This window comes from Marmota monax, unplaced genomic scaffold, assembly GCF_021218885.2.
Source record: "Marmota monax isolate L192 unplaced genomic scaffold, Marmota_monax_Labrador192_F-V1.1 WCK01_AAM20220418_F8-fsc00251, whole genome shotgun sequence".
NCBI classification, from domain to species: domain Eukaryota; kingdom Metazoa; phylum Chordata; class Mammalia; order Rodentia; family Sciuridae; genus Marmota; species Marmota monax.
The window spans coordinates 594,340-609,387 of record NW_026694546.1 but is presented as its reverse complement, the minus strand read 5'-3'; the positions used below and the strand labels follow the sequence as shown (position 1 = coordinate 609,387).

The 15,048-nt window shown below is 34.7% G+C and overlaps 1 protein-coding gene across 1 annotated transcript in view; it reads right to left on the bottom strand.

Annotated features, from left to right (window-relative positions):
• Positions 1-15,048, bottom strand: part of LOC124076660 (protoheme IX farnesyltransferase, mitochondrial) — a 121,897-nt gene that overhangs the window by 76,417 nt on the left and 30,432 nt on the right. The window contains exon 4 of the mRNA XM_046420708.2: positions 14,613-14,737. Coding sequence (XP_046276664.1) covers positions 14,613-14,737 — 125 coding nt within the window. The remainder of the gene's footprint in view (positions 1-14,612; positions 14,738-15,048) is intronic.

Sequence of the window (15,048 nt, the reverse complement as noted above, 5' to 3'; positions counted from 1 at the left end):
TACACAGGATTACAACGTTAATGTCACCCACTGGCAACTTGAGATGCTTTGTAGTAAAACATCAATAGCATAACCAGAATAGTTCTTTGATCAATGAATTATTAAAAATGAATGCTGAATTTTTTACTATTATACTAACAAATACTGACATTTAGAAGCAATTAAGAATTCTATATTCAATTGCTATGGAGACTTCAGCTTGTATAAACAATGTTAAACTAAAGAGGAAAATAAGAATGATAATGAAAATAAGGATGACATTAAGTTATTTGATTTTTGCTTCTTGAAAAAGGTACAGTGGAAATAACAGGCTAAACGTCTAATTCAGGTGTTTTTAAAAGTTCATGTGAATTTTTTAAAACTCTAGTTAGAAAATAATGAAGATATTCAGAACATCATATTTAATGCACTTGCGGTCATTGTGGAAAAAATATAATAACTAAGAGAAAGAATAATTAAGAAATAACTTTTTAGATACTCAAGTCAAGAAATATACTGATATGGAATGACACAAAATGTAAATTAACTTTAGGATCTGGTGTTTTAATTTGATAGCTGTTTGACAACTGCAAAATGGAATACAGACCTCAGACAACGCACTATAAATGAGAGACGATTAAGCCAAAGAATTTCATGCGGAATGATACAAAATACATTGTAGTAACTTCTCACATGGGAATAGATAAATGCAGGCTAGAATTTTTATTGTCTTTGAAGGTGCTGATATTCAATGGACTTAAATTTCACAAAGAGCTCTGTGTTACTCTATCACAATTAATGGCACTTTCTGAAACATAACGCCATCAAGTACAGAAATAATTGTGAACACATTTGCAATTTCCAGGTGTTCCTTGAAGCAATTTTGAGTTGACCCTCCTTGACTTCACCTTTTGAATGTTAAAGCAGTAATATCCCCCCCTTCACCCTCTTTTTAAATTTAAAAATAATGAGCTCTTCTATGGTATATAGCTTAAGAAGACCTACACGTTCAAGAAAGCTAACAGCTTAATGAGCTAACGTTCAGTGTACATAGCTTGATTCTATCTAAGCTGAGATTTTGGGGCATCACTTTTTTCAACATAAACATAAATTTAAAAAACTATAATCCACAATTTTGTTGTGAAGAATTCTCTTCTCAGAAGAAAGACCTTTCTTTTCCTTCCTTTCTCTTGTGTTGTTGTGAATTGAAACAATGGCTTCCCACTTGCTAGACAAGTACTCTACCCCAGAGCTAGCTACATGCTACATCCCCAGCCCCTTGTTTTCCTTTTTTTTTTTTTCTTGTAAATGATAATGTAAAAATTGTATGTCTTATTTCAAAGGCTAGAATTGGGGGACAGGGATCTCATGGCAAATTCAACTCACTGACAGATTTTATTTAGTACGCAGTGTTTGGAAAAACTGCTCCAAATTTTAAATCATGACATTCCATATGAAAATCCAAATGTCATTTGTATTGAAAAACCAGAGGTTCCAGCAACACTGAGCCTGTATTTACCAAGGCCAGTCAGAGCAGCTGCTCCCATTGATCAGAGGGCCCTTATTTAAAAAAAAAAAAAAAAAAAAATCTAATTTCTAAAACTTGTCTATAACCATTCCCTACAAAAGCAAGAGCACTTCTACAAACCAAATAATATAAATGGGAGGTCCGCAGAACCCAAAGAATTTCTTCCTCACCCCAGGAAGCCATAGACAGGAAGAGCACAATGAGAAACGAAGGCCAAGCAGAGGTTTCCACTTTGGGCTTCCACCCTGCATCAATGATCTCAGACTTCTTCCTCATGGGGAAGTTAGGTTCCCCTTCTGCGTGCCCGAAATGTCTTATTACTTATCTCAGTTGCAGTTTTACACTTATCTGTGCAATTTCGTGATTGAAGCTTGTTTTTCCCATTAAACAGCACTGATTATTTACCTACTCATTCATCTGTTGAGCTCCTACTGTGAACCAGACAGGGTTTGAGGCAATAAGGAAAGAATAATGCATAAAACCAAGTCTCTGATCTCACAGAGCTGCAATTCTAGTGGAGGAAACAGACAATGAACAACAACAAATATCAGAAGAGAGGGATAGCAGTCCAAAGAATGTCAATGTGCCCTGCATCTCAGAGATGACATCTCAGCAGAGATTTGAATGACGACTGCATGAATGTCTGTGTGAGAAGGCAGGTCCTCGAGCAGGAGAGTTTTTATTGGGTTGGGGTAGCCAGTATGGCAAGGTAGCCAGTATGGCTGGAGTAAAGAAGGTAAAGGTGTCAGAAGAACTGCAGTAGCTATGGCTGAAAGACCATGGAGAGCGCTGGAGGCAGGGTCTTTGGATTTTATTCTGAGTTGACTCATTCAAGCTTCTCCACCCTGACTTGCATTTTATTTGTGCAATTATTTTTTTTTTTAGTTTTGCTCATCAAAGAAATTACCAAAAGTGTCAAGAACACACCCAGTCCTCAGATTCGAGTCTCTTAGTTCTGTCTTTGGTCTTCAAGTCTATTCTACTCCCTGTCCCTTCTTCCATCCCCCAAGCATACCCATGTGCTTGGCATGGCAACCACCTCCTGTGTGGTATCAGTTTTTATGACTCTGGTAACAAATCTCCTATAAAACCCAATAATTGCCTGTATTCATCTTCACCACCTGTATGTATCAAAATCAGCAAACTTATAAAACCCTCAAAAAACGAAAAGCCCAAACCAAGTTATTATTTCTTCACCAAGACTTGCTCTTTTTTATTATTTCCTCCTTCAACTCTATCCATCTATTTAACACATCGGAGATATAAAATGATTTCATATTTCTTTCTTTTTTCCCACTAGGAGAATTAACTAATAGCCAAGTCCTTTCTACTCAAATTTTCTGCTAATAATTCTTCTTCAAGCTCTTAAGACCTTACTACTTTGTTGTTGAAAGTTCCCCACTTCCTGTCCTGATTCAATAACTTTTTATTAATAAATAGTAATGACAACATAACTGCATGCTTTTCTTAGCTGTAGGAATCTTTAAACTATCAGGTTCAGTGACTGGGGGTCTTATGAATTAAAATGATTGTGAATTAAAATGATAATCAATACATTAACAGGAGAAAAAACATATACACTTATTTAAGTTTTTTTTTTTGTACACCGCAGAAAGAAATGAATACCCAGAAGAGTGGTGAACTTTAAAAGCTCATATGCATCTTAATAGGAAAAGACAGGGAACCACTTAAGAAAGAGCAAATAAAGTTTAGGAAAGATAAATGAGTCCTTAGAAAAATAGATGGGATATATGATCCTTTGTTACTAATGTCTATCTGGATGTGGTACCCACCTTTCTCTAAGAAGATTACACTTGCTCCAAGGAAAGGAATTTCAGACAACTAAGTTCTTTTGGGAGGCTCTGCTTTTAGGCTGATAAGGAATTGGAGGAACACAAAATGCCCTCAGATCAAAATAATTCTTGTGCCAAAGTAGCATATCCCGATCCTCTTCAACACTAAATGTATATAATTTCATTCCTTCAACCACCTCATCTGTTTATAGATGAGAAATCTCAGGTTCATTGAGGTTAAGTCAACTGTCCAAAGCCATAGATAAATGGCAAGTAGAGATTTGCAGCTAGTCTGGCTCGGATGAAATCGGTGAGGGTGGGTAAGCATCTCCTGTTCTCCAAGCCCTCATATGTGCACACCTCTCTTGGCATAGGTAAACACATTTGGTCCCTACCCTTGCTGAGCTTATAATCACATAGAGAAGACAACCTCCAAACACTTACAAAGTGAAACAATGAAAGTTACATCTATAGATTTAGAAAAGCATTATGAAGAAATGCTGTATTATCATGACATAAGAGGACGAGCTGAATGGTTTGGGGGCAGGGTGTCAGGGATGCCTTCTCCAAGGACCTGATGCTATTACATTATCCGACTTAATTTTCATCACCATGCCAGTCCCTGCTTGATATTTCTTTGTTAATATATTCTCGGTCCACGTATCACTCTTCTGCTATGAGCTACAAAGACTGCAGTGACCTGTCTGCCTGTCTGTATCTCCACACCCAACACCATGCCTGGAACATAGTGGGAGCTTAGGAAATGTCTTTTAAATGGACAAACTTTAGCTGCAATTAAGATAGTCCCTTTAGTTCAGACACAGGCATTGGAAAGAGATGAGGCTTGAGAAGAAACAGGCCATGCTGAATTTGTAGGTCAAAGTCAGAATATTTTACTATAATAAGGAGGATACCACAAGTGATTTGGTTAAGGAAGAAGGAGGGGTAGATCATAAAGGGATATATATATATATATATATATTTTTTTTTTTTTTTTTTTTTTAAAGCAACCAGACTTCTCTTGTACATATTAAGCAACCACTGGTAGGTTTTAAGTAAGGCTCTTAATCTTAAGAGTAAGAGAAAGTCAGTATCTGCGTTACAACCTTACAAAAAATCTACCAATGGTTGTTTCACATCTACAGTGTGAGTCTAGCTGCTTAATGAAGCCGAGGAAGCCCTTCGTGACCTGCCCTTGCTACTTCCTTATCCAAGTCTCTCCTGGTACCCTGCCCACCTTGTACCTCTGCTTCTGCTGCATTGCAATGTCTGCAACTCCAACAGGTCTTCCTGTGTACAAATACAAGTTCACATTTCTGGGTCTTCACTTACAATATTCCCTCTGCCTGGAAAGTTTCAGGCCAAATTCACCTTCCTAGTAAACCCCCATCCAACCTTTTGATAGTCTGGTCACTTCTCTTGACCTCCGACAGGTGGAAATGACAACTCCCTACACTTTGCTTGGTCTTCCTCTATTGGCATAGGAACTGATTAGAAAGGAGCACGTATCTTTATCCGTAGCAAAGGAACAAATAAATGTACAAGAATTCTCTTAGAAAATAGTTTTCAAGAAAACAGCCACAAAGCACATTTATACTTTCTACTATTTAAGGACATTCTGCGTTCTGGTCCTCGGCAAATCAGAATTGCTTTCCAATAGGCAGGTGAATGCCAGGAGGGTTAACAGCCTTTCCCCACCTCAATGGTTTTAACTTAAGCTAAGCAGAATAAACAAAATTCTGTGCAAGTAGAAACTAGTTCAGTAACATTCACCTGCCTTTCAAAGGCATTAAAATACAGTCCTAATGGCTGAATGTTCACTAAATACTTATAAAAGGGGTCATTTCTAATGTAATCTGACTTGACTTATGCCAGAGGTACTTGAGATAGTTGACCATCTATCTGTTATAAAAAGAAATTTCTATTTTTCCTCCTTTGGGAAAACATATTAGGCTTGGGATTAGGGGACTGTCCACAACTCTGTGTTTAAGACTAACACAGATATCATCTTTCTGTGTATTTGATCTATTTAGCCATTTGGTCAGTCATTCACTTAAAAATAAGTAAAAATCATGGAGGGAATCCAGTGAAGTCCTTTACTGATGTTCTTATTTACAAATTCCTGAAAACTTTTATACTGAGACTCTAATCTTGAGATACATTTATATTCTTAAAGTCAGAAGTTATGTTCAATCTTTATTATTTAAATTAATAGAAGACATCAATAACACTAGGGGAAGGATCTTTATCCGAACTATCTTCAGCTAGCTATTTAAGGAAATTATGTACAGCACTGTTTAATCCTTATTTATTTCACCTAGTGGACAATAATGTACACAATGGCATTTTCTAAATTATCATCTATATTTTTGTCCAAAGCAATAACAGAAGAACCATAATTTTATTCAGATTTACAATAATAAAAATGTTAGGATAGTCCATTAGATTTTTATTTCAGTGGTAGCTTTCTTTCTTATAAGCTAGTAGATACATATTCTTTTAGCATTTAAGAAACTCCAGTTGAATAAAAGCTAAATCTGTCTATTAGTATTTTAAGGTATATTTTAAGGTATAAGGATACATATTTATACTGTGTATAAAATATACACAGTATATTTTAAGGTATAAGGATACATAAATCTTATTAACTACCAAAATTTCTTTTTTGTTCCATCCTATCTCTACATTCCATCATTCAAATCCTTTAGAATTTCTTTGTTCCCCCTGTGATCACTGCTTCCGGGAGAAATCTGGCATAGGATCTGAAGGAAATGCCAGAGTGAAATTTTCCTTAAGATTAATCACACAGGTAAGTAATCTCCCCTTCTTGACAAACAATATTTTCTAAAACTTCTTAGCAAATCAATAAGACAGGACTGAGTAGTCATGAAAATGTGAATTTTAGGATTTACTTAATCACACACAAATTTTAAATGTCTAAAAGCTTGCCTAAAGCCAGTCTGAGCTTCATTACTAGTTAGAGCAACAGACAAAGAATTCTCAAAAGTTAATGAGGGTTAAAGATGCACAAATGACATCTGCCACACTGTCTGTCCCCTCCAATCTCTCACACCCCAATTCCTTTCAATATCTGGGATCCTGCACGGAATTCAGAATCATCCAATAGCTCCAATTTTAAAGTATAAATATAGATGGAAGCCTCAAGAATGTTCATGATGAAATCTTAAAAACAGACTGTCACTAAGGCAAGGATAGTGAGTATGGGATAAGGAAAGGAACTATGCAGCCTCCCAGGGATTAGCCATGCAGTCCTTTTCTCCATCAGTATAATCAGTCAACCAAGAGTCAATCTAACCCAGAAAAAAGAAAAGGGAGTATGTGGTTCAGAGCAGAGAAACAACAAGCTAATGGGATTCAGAAATCAGGAAAGACAAATCACAACTGAAGACTGGGGGTGGGGGGGAAGATAATTTGGAAAGAAACTCAGCTTGACTTCTACTAGATGGAGGCAAAGGAGAGAAATCTAGAAAGGAAGCAAATTTCCAAGCCACCCAAATCAGATTTTATCACAACACATTACCCCAGAGACACAAGCCAGGAATCCTAGCTTCCCAAATCCATATTGGTATTATTTCCATTGTGTATCAACTAAATATCTTCCTTTTTGATTTATCAACTTGAACCAGCAATGTCTTCTGATTTACCCCAGTTAGACATACAATTCCATAATGCTTATAAACACTGCAAAAATCAATAATGGCTGCTGGTCACAAGTTATCACCACATACTGAAATATGAAGAATTCACATAAATATGTTATCTACTTTGAATAAACACATACATATATTTATACATGCACATATTGTTGTTTGTAAGCCCAAATTGGAAATCTGTAATCCAAAATTTAAAATGCTCCAAAATCCAGAATTTTTTAAGTTGCAACATGTTGCCACAAGTGGAAAATTCCACACCTGACCGCATGGGATAGGTCACAGTCAGAACACAGATGCACTAAAAAATTGTATAAAGTTACTTTCAAGCTATGTGTATAAGATGCATATAAAATATAACTGAAATTTCTTTTTTAGATTTGGGTCCCATCCCCAAGATGTTATTATGTACATGCAAATATTCTAAAATCTCAAAAAAATTCCAGTTCCAAGTACTTCAGATAAGAAATATTCAAACCTGTATAACCTAAAACTGAGGAAAATACACTGAAAAAAATAAACACATTTTTCTCTTCTATTAAGACCCTAACTTGGGTTAAATGGGAGATAATCAAATTCTGTAAGTGTGGAAGACATGGGCCAAAAACAGAGCAAACTTTTCTATTAAAAATACAATAGACATTATTACATGCATGCACATTTTGTAGTATCAAGCCCAAATTGGAAATCCATATTCCAAAATATGAAATGACATTAACAGAACATTTAGTTCGATTAGGACATTTAAATCTTCCTGAACTCATTAGAGACAGAGATATGACCATGTCTGCACAGTAGCAAGGATATAGAAGCAGTTCATTTAGTGGAAGGGACTCATTATGGGGAACAGTTTGATTCCAAGGTGATGATTGAACTAGGACATTTCAATTAAGAGGGCAAAAAAACTGGGTTCACAGATTCTAGTCTCAGTTTGAAGATTTTCATATGTGTGATCAATGACATCACTGAGCTTCATTTTACTCTTCTAAACACTGGAATAATGCCAATCATTATAAAGAATCATATAGGCTGGGGTTGTGGCTCAGGTACTGTTTGATCCTCAGTACCACATAAAAATTAAAATAAAGATATTGTGTCTACCTATAACTAAAAAATAAATATTAAAAAAGAATCATTATAAAACAAACAGTGGCCCCTTAACCATGACATAAAAATTATTAAGAAAAACTGTTTACAAACATTATGTTCAAATTATCATCATCTCTGCCTTTGTTGGCAAAACTTTACCTGGAGTTATTTTGCTTATCAGTAAATGCCTAACTCACTCCATTTAGATAGATCATTTAGGAGAGTGGAATCAAATGTAATTTGGAAACTATTTGGAGTTATATAAATTCAGGAAAAAAGAATCTACATTTAAAATACATTTTTTACATTGTTCAGTAATGTCATCATTTTTCTTTTATATAAAAACCACATTTAGTTGGAGACTCTTTCCCAAATGATACTAAAAGACTCTAGACAAACCTGGTATAGTGTAGTAGCTAATTTGAATCATCTGAATGAGCCACGAGTTAAGAACTTCAGAAGCTGGTGAATGAATGCAAGTTGCCTATCAGTTAAAACATCAAAGTCAAACAAATCGCAACATTCAAAAGAAAAATATATTTCACATATTGATTTTTCTTACATGTCTGGTGTTCAATAAATCACATGACTGGTATTCTCTAATGTAAGTCTTATTCTTCTAGAATACAACACCAAATTTAATAACTACGTTTGTTCAACATGGAAGATGAAAGTCAATTCCTATTGCTCTAGGCAGATTGAATAGTCAAAACAAAAGAAACATCAGAGAAAGGGAAAATGAGGAAAGAGGCATTAGATATTAATCTCATATTCACCAGGAAAACAGAAAAATCTTTACCTGTTTCTCCTGTCAGGGTTTAAAAGGCTGTGGATTTTCTTTTGCCCTAACTACCCTATAATTCAGAGCTCTTTATCCAAAGCCCTTCCTTTTTACCTTATTTCAACCATGAAAGTTTCTCAAGTATTGTCAGTATCAAACAAAAAAACATGTCTCTTCTTGACCCCATTTTATTCACACCTCTTGATCTCTTTCATTTCCTTTCATAAAAATTCTTCAACATTTATGGATACACTAGATCCCAAAGATAACATACTCTTATCAAAAGTTTAGCTTTCTAATTATAACCTGCCTCTCAGATCTGAAACTCTACTACATTGTATGCCTTTCTTGTAATTTTCTCTAAAAGTCTCAGAGAACATCAATGGCTCTTCTTAGAGCTAAGACTAAATTATGAATTCGTTCATCATTTATTTGATCTTTCAAAAGAGCCATTTTTTGAAATCCCATGAGCCTAGGCTCAAACAAATGATCTAATGTATATAAAATTCTTAAAACATTAATTGGTGTATAGCAAGTGCTAAATAAGTATTAGCTGAGATTATTGTTGTTATTAACATTTCTTTTTACTTCCCCTTCCCTCTCCTTTATACATATTCCTTTAGAATGTCAATCTACAAGTGCTACACTGTGAGCAGAGATGATGGATACATACATATGTTACAGTCATAATCACTGGTTTCAAGGAAATTACGAGTTCTCTAGAGAAAAGATACAAATGAATAATTATATTGTGAGACCACAAGCATCTATTAATCATAGCTAGAAAATAATGCATTGGAAGGGGCTGGGGTTGTGGCTCAGTGGTAGAGTGCTTGCCTCACATGTGTGAGGCCCTGGGTTTGATCCTCAGCACCACATAAAAATAAATAAACAAAACAAAGGTATTGTGGCTTAATATGAAGAATAAAGTTCTAATCATCAGGCTGCCCACCAATCAGCTGCCTTAGGAATTAGTGACAACCATCCTTGTGAGAAGACAAACTGCCAGGAATATTATACAAGATAGAGAAAAAAAAAAAAATCAAAAGCCATCAAAATTCTACAACAATGTGCTAAAGCAGAGTAATTATTGATGTAAAATATTCTTTAAGGTCATTTGTGTGTGTGTGTGCGTGTGTACGTGTGTAAAAACACTACAATTAGGCATGACAACAGAGTATAGGTGTAACTACAAAGAAGGTAAAGATTAGGCAAGCCAAGTGACCTTGGCTATAGTCAGGAAATCTCTGCTCCTCCAATGGGCACACTGAACCGAAAAGGCAGAACTCAAGGAAACACCTTTTGATATGAAGATATTTCTACCACATCTCATTTATACTGATAGAATGAAGTCATAAATAAGCTATGAACAGTAAGACCATAATTCCTCGCCCACACTAAGGCACCTGAGTAAAAGGGGCATTCTTAATAATTATACCAAGAACAAAGGTATAAAGTATGACACATGACCACCCCAGCTATCAATGAGTAGTTACACAAGGAGAAACTATAGCCAGGATCCTGGGTAAAGATCTCAGAATGAAATAAAAAGTAGAAATTATTAAAGCAGTGGTTCTTAACTGGGGGTGACTTGTGTCCCCATGGGATATCTGACAATTTCTAAAGACATTTGCAGTGTCACAACTGGGGAAGGGATGTTACTACTACCAATAGACAGAAGCTGGGGATGCTGGGAAACACCCCACAATGCACAGGACAGTCTCCCACCACAAAGAGCCATCCAATCTAAACTACTCAGAGTGTTAAGGTTGGAAAACACATCTATTTGGATAGCATCTATTTTGCTTGTTCTCTGTTACCCTACAACAAAACACTACCTGGCATAGGGGAAAAGTAAAATAAAAATGTAACTGTTATTTTTTGCTTATCTATATATTCTTACTGATTTGCAATGAAAACATCATTTGTATAATAAATGTTTAAAATGTTGCCTGTTAAAAAAATAATTCAATGGCCAAAAAGACATTGTTTTAAAAAGGGAAATGGAAATAATGTCACCTACTTCACAGGGTTGTCATGTTTAAAGAATGATTTATATAAACATAGTCTATAAATTCTACAGCACTGTGTGAATGTAAGAAATTAATTATCTTGTTAAGATCATACATTCCAAAGTTAAACCAGTTTCATATGTTCTTGGGCTGGTAGCCTTCCTCCCAGGAATTTCACTTCCAGTAATTTGTCCTTTAAAACTAATTAGAAATGTGCAGTGTTATTTACAGAATAAAAGAGATAACAACAATAGAAAATTAGTTGAGAAATCTGAAGCATAACCATAAAACAGAATTTCACATGCCCATTAAAATTCATACTGCAGAAACATATTTACTGACGTATACATTTGTTGACATAATCCCTGCTTAAAAAACATGTACAGTTGTCTGCCCGTATCTACAAGGGATATGTTCCAAGACCCCCAATGGATACCTAAAAACTCAGTACCCAATCTTACGTATACTATCCATATACTATAGTTTTTCCTATAAATATACATCTGTGATAAAGCCTAATTTATAAATTAGGCACAACAGAAGATTAACAACAATAAGCAATAATAAAACAGTCGTAACAATATGCTACAATCAAAGTTTCTTAATTTAATTATATATTTCTGGAATTTTCCATTTACTATTTTCGAACTGTAGTAAATGGGCTGTTATGTGTGAAAGGCAAAACTTCAGATAAATACATCATTTTACTTGTGTTTCACTAGTACAAGTAGCATAGGTAAGATAATCTCAATTACACAGCTTATTACACTACTATGCCAAATACTCAACATAATTCTTTAATAGTCTGATAATTTTTAGAAGTCTTAATTCTACTTGAATGTATTCTATTTACTTTGTACTTGTTTCTCAAGATTTGAACAGTCAAAGCTACCCATAACATTTTATCTTTCAGTTGCTAAATTAAAAACATTTTATGGATTGCTTTCATCCTTTGAAGGCATACCCCCTTTAAAGCCACACTTTGGCTTTGAACGAAGCATGTATATATATTACAAAACATGTATGTAATTTATTTTTACATTTCAGTGTTAGTGGTTTCTTATACATATCTCTTTATGCACTAGTCACTACTTCATAAATCAGAAGCTGAATCTCATTTTTCTCTCCTTAAAAACAAATGTAAGAATTGCTTTTCAAAGCTTTATTTTTTTCTACTTTCACAGAGAGATCACAGAAGTTGGATATAAAGAAGAAACAGTATTAAATGAATAACAGCTCAAATGAAGCACATAAAAAATGAATATATATAAAAAAATGTTCTTTGAAACATTTTATAAACATGGACAGAAAGAAATTTTTTTTACCCATAGAATTCTTTTAGAAGCTGAAGGACTTTTACAAAAGATCAACCATATATATGCATTCTTTAATGTAAACACAGCTAAGAAAAAACACTAACTCTTCTTTTATGCTAAAAACTATGTCTTTACCTAACTGCTATTCAAAAGCACTGTTAATTCCATGTTGCCTGTGCTCTTTGTTCTACGAATGCTATTTAAAAGTGCTAATGAAAATGGCCTTATGTTCCTTTATTTCATATTTATGAGACTGCCTAATAACACTGGAATTAAAATATTTCCAACGCATTACTGAAGAGTATATAATAATTTGGAAAGCTGATTAATACCTTAATAATAACAATGAATTCTACTATGCTACGGATAATTAAAAATTTTTAAGTATTGTGCTTCCAAAATTAGAGCCTAAGACAAGTGGGAAGAAGCAATATGGAGGCCATAAGACGAAGAAATTCATTTGTGAAATGAATACTGATTAAGATCCAGCATTGCTCATGACATTGACAAGGCCTGTGAGGGATGAGTGACACGTGGAAGAATGGGATAAAGTGTTCCAAAGGGAGACCAGGAGAGCTGTGTAAGTGGGATGCAGAGCTTGGAAAACCTAACTAAGGAAATATTAATAGCAGAGGCAGACACTGCAATTTGTTGGTACCAGAAAGAATCCCATCATGTAGTCTGCGGCTTTCCTTAGCAGTTTTAAAATTTACAGAACCCAACTCACCCCCATCACAAATATGCTTCTATAAACTATGAAATCAAGCAGCCATTGAAGCACATAATCCTTTTAAAATGTATAAAACCTTGGCTTATACTCAGTTCTTGTGAATTTCTGCCTAAATGTAAATCATTTCATTTTTCCTTTCCAGATTGGAAATTTCTGTTTATAACTGACAGTTTGTTTGTTTTTTTCATGAAAAATTATTGAGCTGCCTTTTTTTGGAGACAGTAAGGGGTATGGTAGGGAAGAGTAGCTCAAACTTATTCTTATTTTTTATAATATTTTGGTTTTATCAACCAGTTGAAGCGTTTGAATATTTTTGATTATCCCTGAGTCCCCATACTTTTATTTTAAAAATCTTGTTTGAATCTGTACAATATAAACAAGAGATAGGAATTAGTATCTCAAGGATGAATGCAGCTCCTAAATTTATAAAAAGGAGGCTGGAAACTAGAAATGTGCCCCTAGCTTATTCTCCTAACTTAGATCTATACCCAAATACAGGCAATAATAAAAATAAAAATTGAAGACTAGATCCAAAATAAATCCAGTTTATTGAAAGAATCATAAGTGGTAGGTCCATTTGAACCTCACTAGAAGAATAGAAGACTGTTTGACAATAAAAATAACAAGAAACTCTTATTTAAAATAAATTGATTCTTCTCCAAGTAACTGATAATACACTATAGAAACACAATCATTTTGGGCACTATCAAATTAAATTCCCTTATTTTGCAAACTAGCTACTCACATATCCATTCAACTAAGCTATTTCCCTTCTGGTAACTTTAATTCCTATTTTAAAAACTATGCCAACTTCACTTGGGTGTTCTGGTGATGAAGACAATTTTCCTTATGTTTTAGCCAAAGCTTTTTCACTCCAGTATCTTTGAAAAACCCACAGTGTTAGGGCACATCACAGTGACAAGTGGGGGAAAACTATTTTGGAAGTATCTAAATGTTTAAAATAATGGGAGAGGAGAATCCATTAAAAATAATATACTAATTAGCTTTTTATATAATTTGATTCCTTATACCAAGTTAATAGTACTGAATTACTATTTTTTTTAAGCTGGATATTTTCCTTTAAAATAAATTCTGAGCCCCGCAATGGTGATGCACACCTGTAATCCCAACAACTTGGGAGGCTGAGGCAGGATTGCAAGTTTGAGGACAGCCTGGGTAATTTAGCAAGACCCTGTCTCAAAATAAAAAATAAAAAGGGCTGGGAATGCAGCACAATGTAGAAAGCCTCTGAGTTAAATCCCCAGTACCTACCTACCTACAAACACATGCGTGTGTGTGTGCATACACACACACACAAGATAGGGAAGACATTCTATTTTGTATGGTGGCAGTTTAAAATGCAATAAAATCAAACTAAGAAAGAACAGCACATAATGATGAGCTCAGGAGAAATGTAGCTGAACTAGATAAAGACACCACTAAGAATAGAAAGTTATAAGTTCTAAATTCTGGTAATTTCAAGCATGTACTCTACCGCTCTCTAACCTGAACCTATTTGAAAATCTTTACCTCAAAAGAAAACACTAAATAGTTATGTAACATAGAGATTTCATAATACATATCCAGTATTACAAGTTCACAGGGCATTTCCACTGATGTATAGGATTTGGGAAGATTTTTAAAAATGTGATACTACTACTATCCAGGAAAAAGGGAGAATACCATAATCTAGATGAAAGGTAAGAAACTGACCTGATTAATGGAGTTGGCAGCACAGGATGAAAGACCTGTTCCAAGAGAAGTGAGAAGGAAGCAGGGCCAGTCAAAAGGTCCTGGAGCCAATGCAAAACCAGCTGAAGTGGTGCTTACAACTAGAGCTGCAAGGCAGAAACAGAGAAGATGTAGCATTAGAAGAAAAGTCAGACAACAAGCCATCTTCCATATCAACCAACCGATTACACTAATAATGCTACCTGCAGGCTAATCTTTCATTTAAAAAAAAAATCCACATTTTTCTGATTACAAACACATAATAGAGGGGCTGGGGCTATAGCTCAGTGGTAGAGCGCTTGTCTAGCACGTGTGAGGTACTGGGTTTGATCCTCAGCACCACATAAAAATAAATAAAGGCATTGTGTCCATATAACTAAAAAAAAAAAAAAAGCACATTATAGAAAAATATTACTTC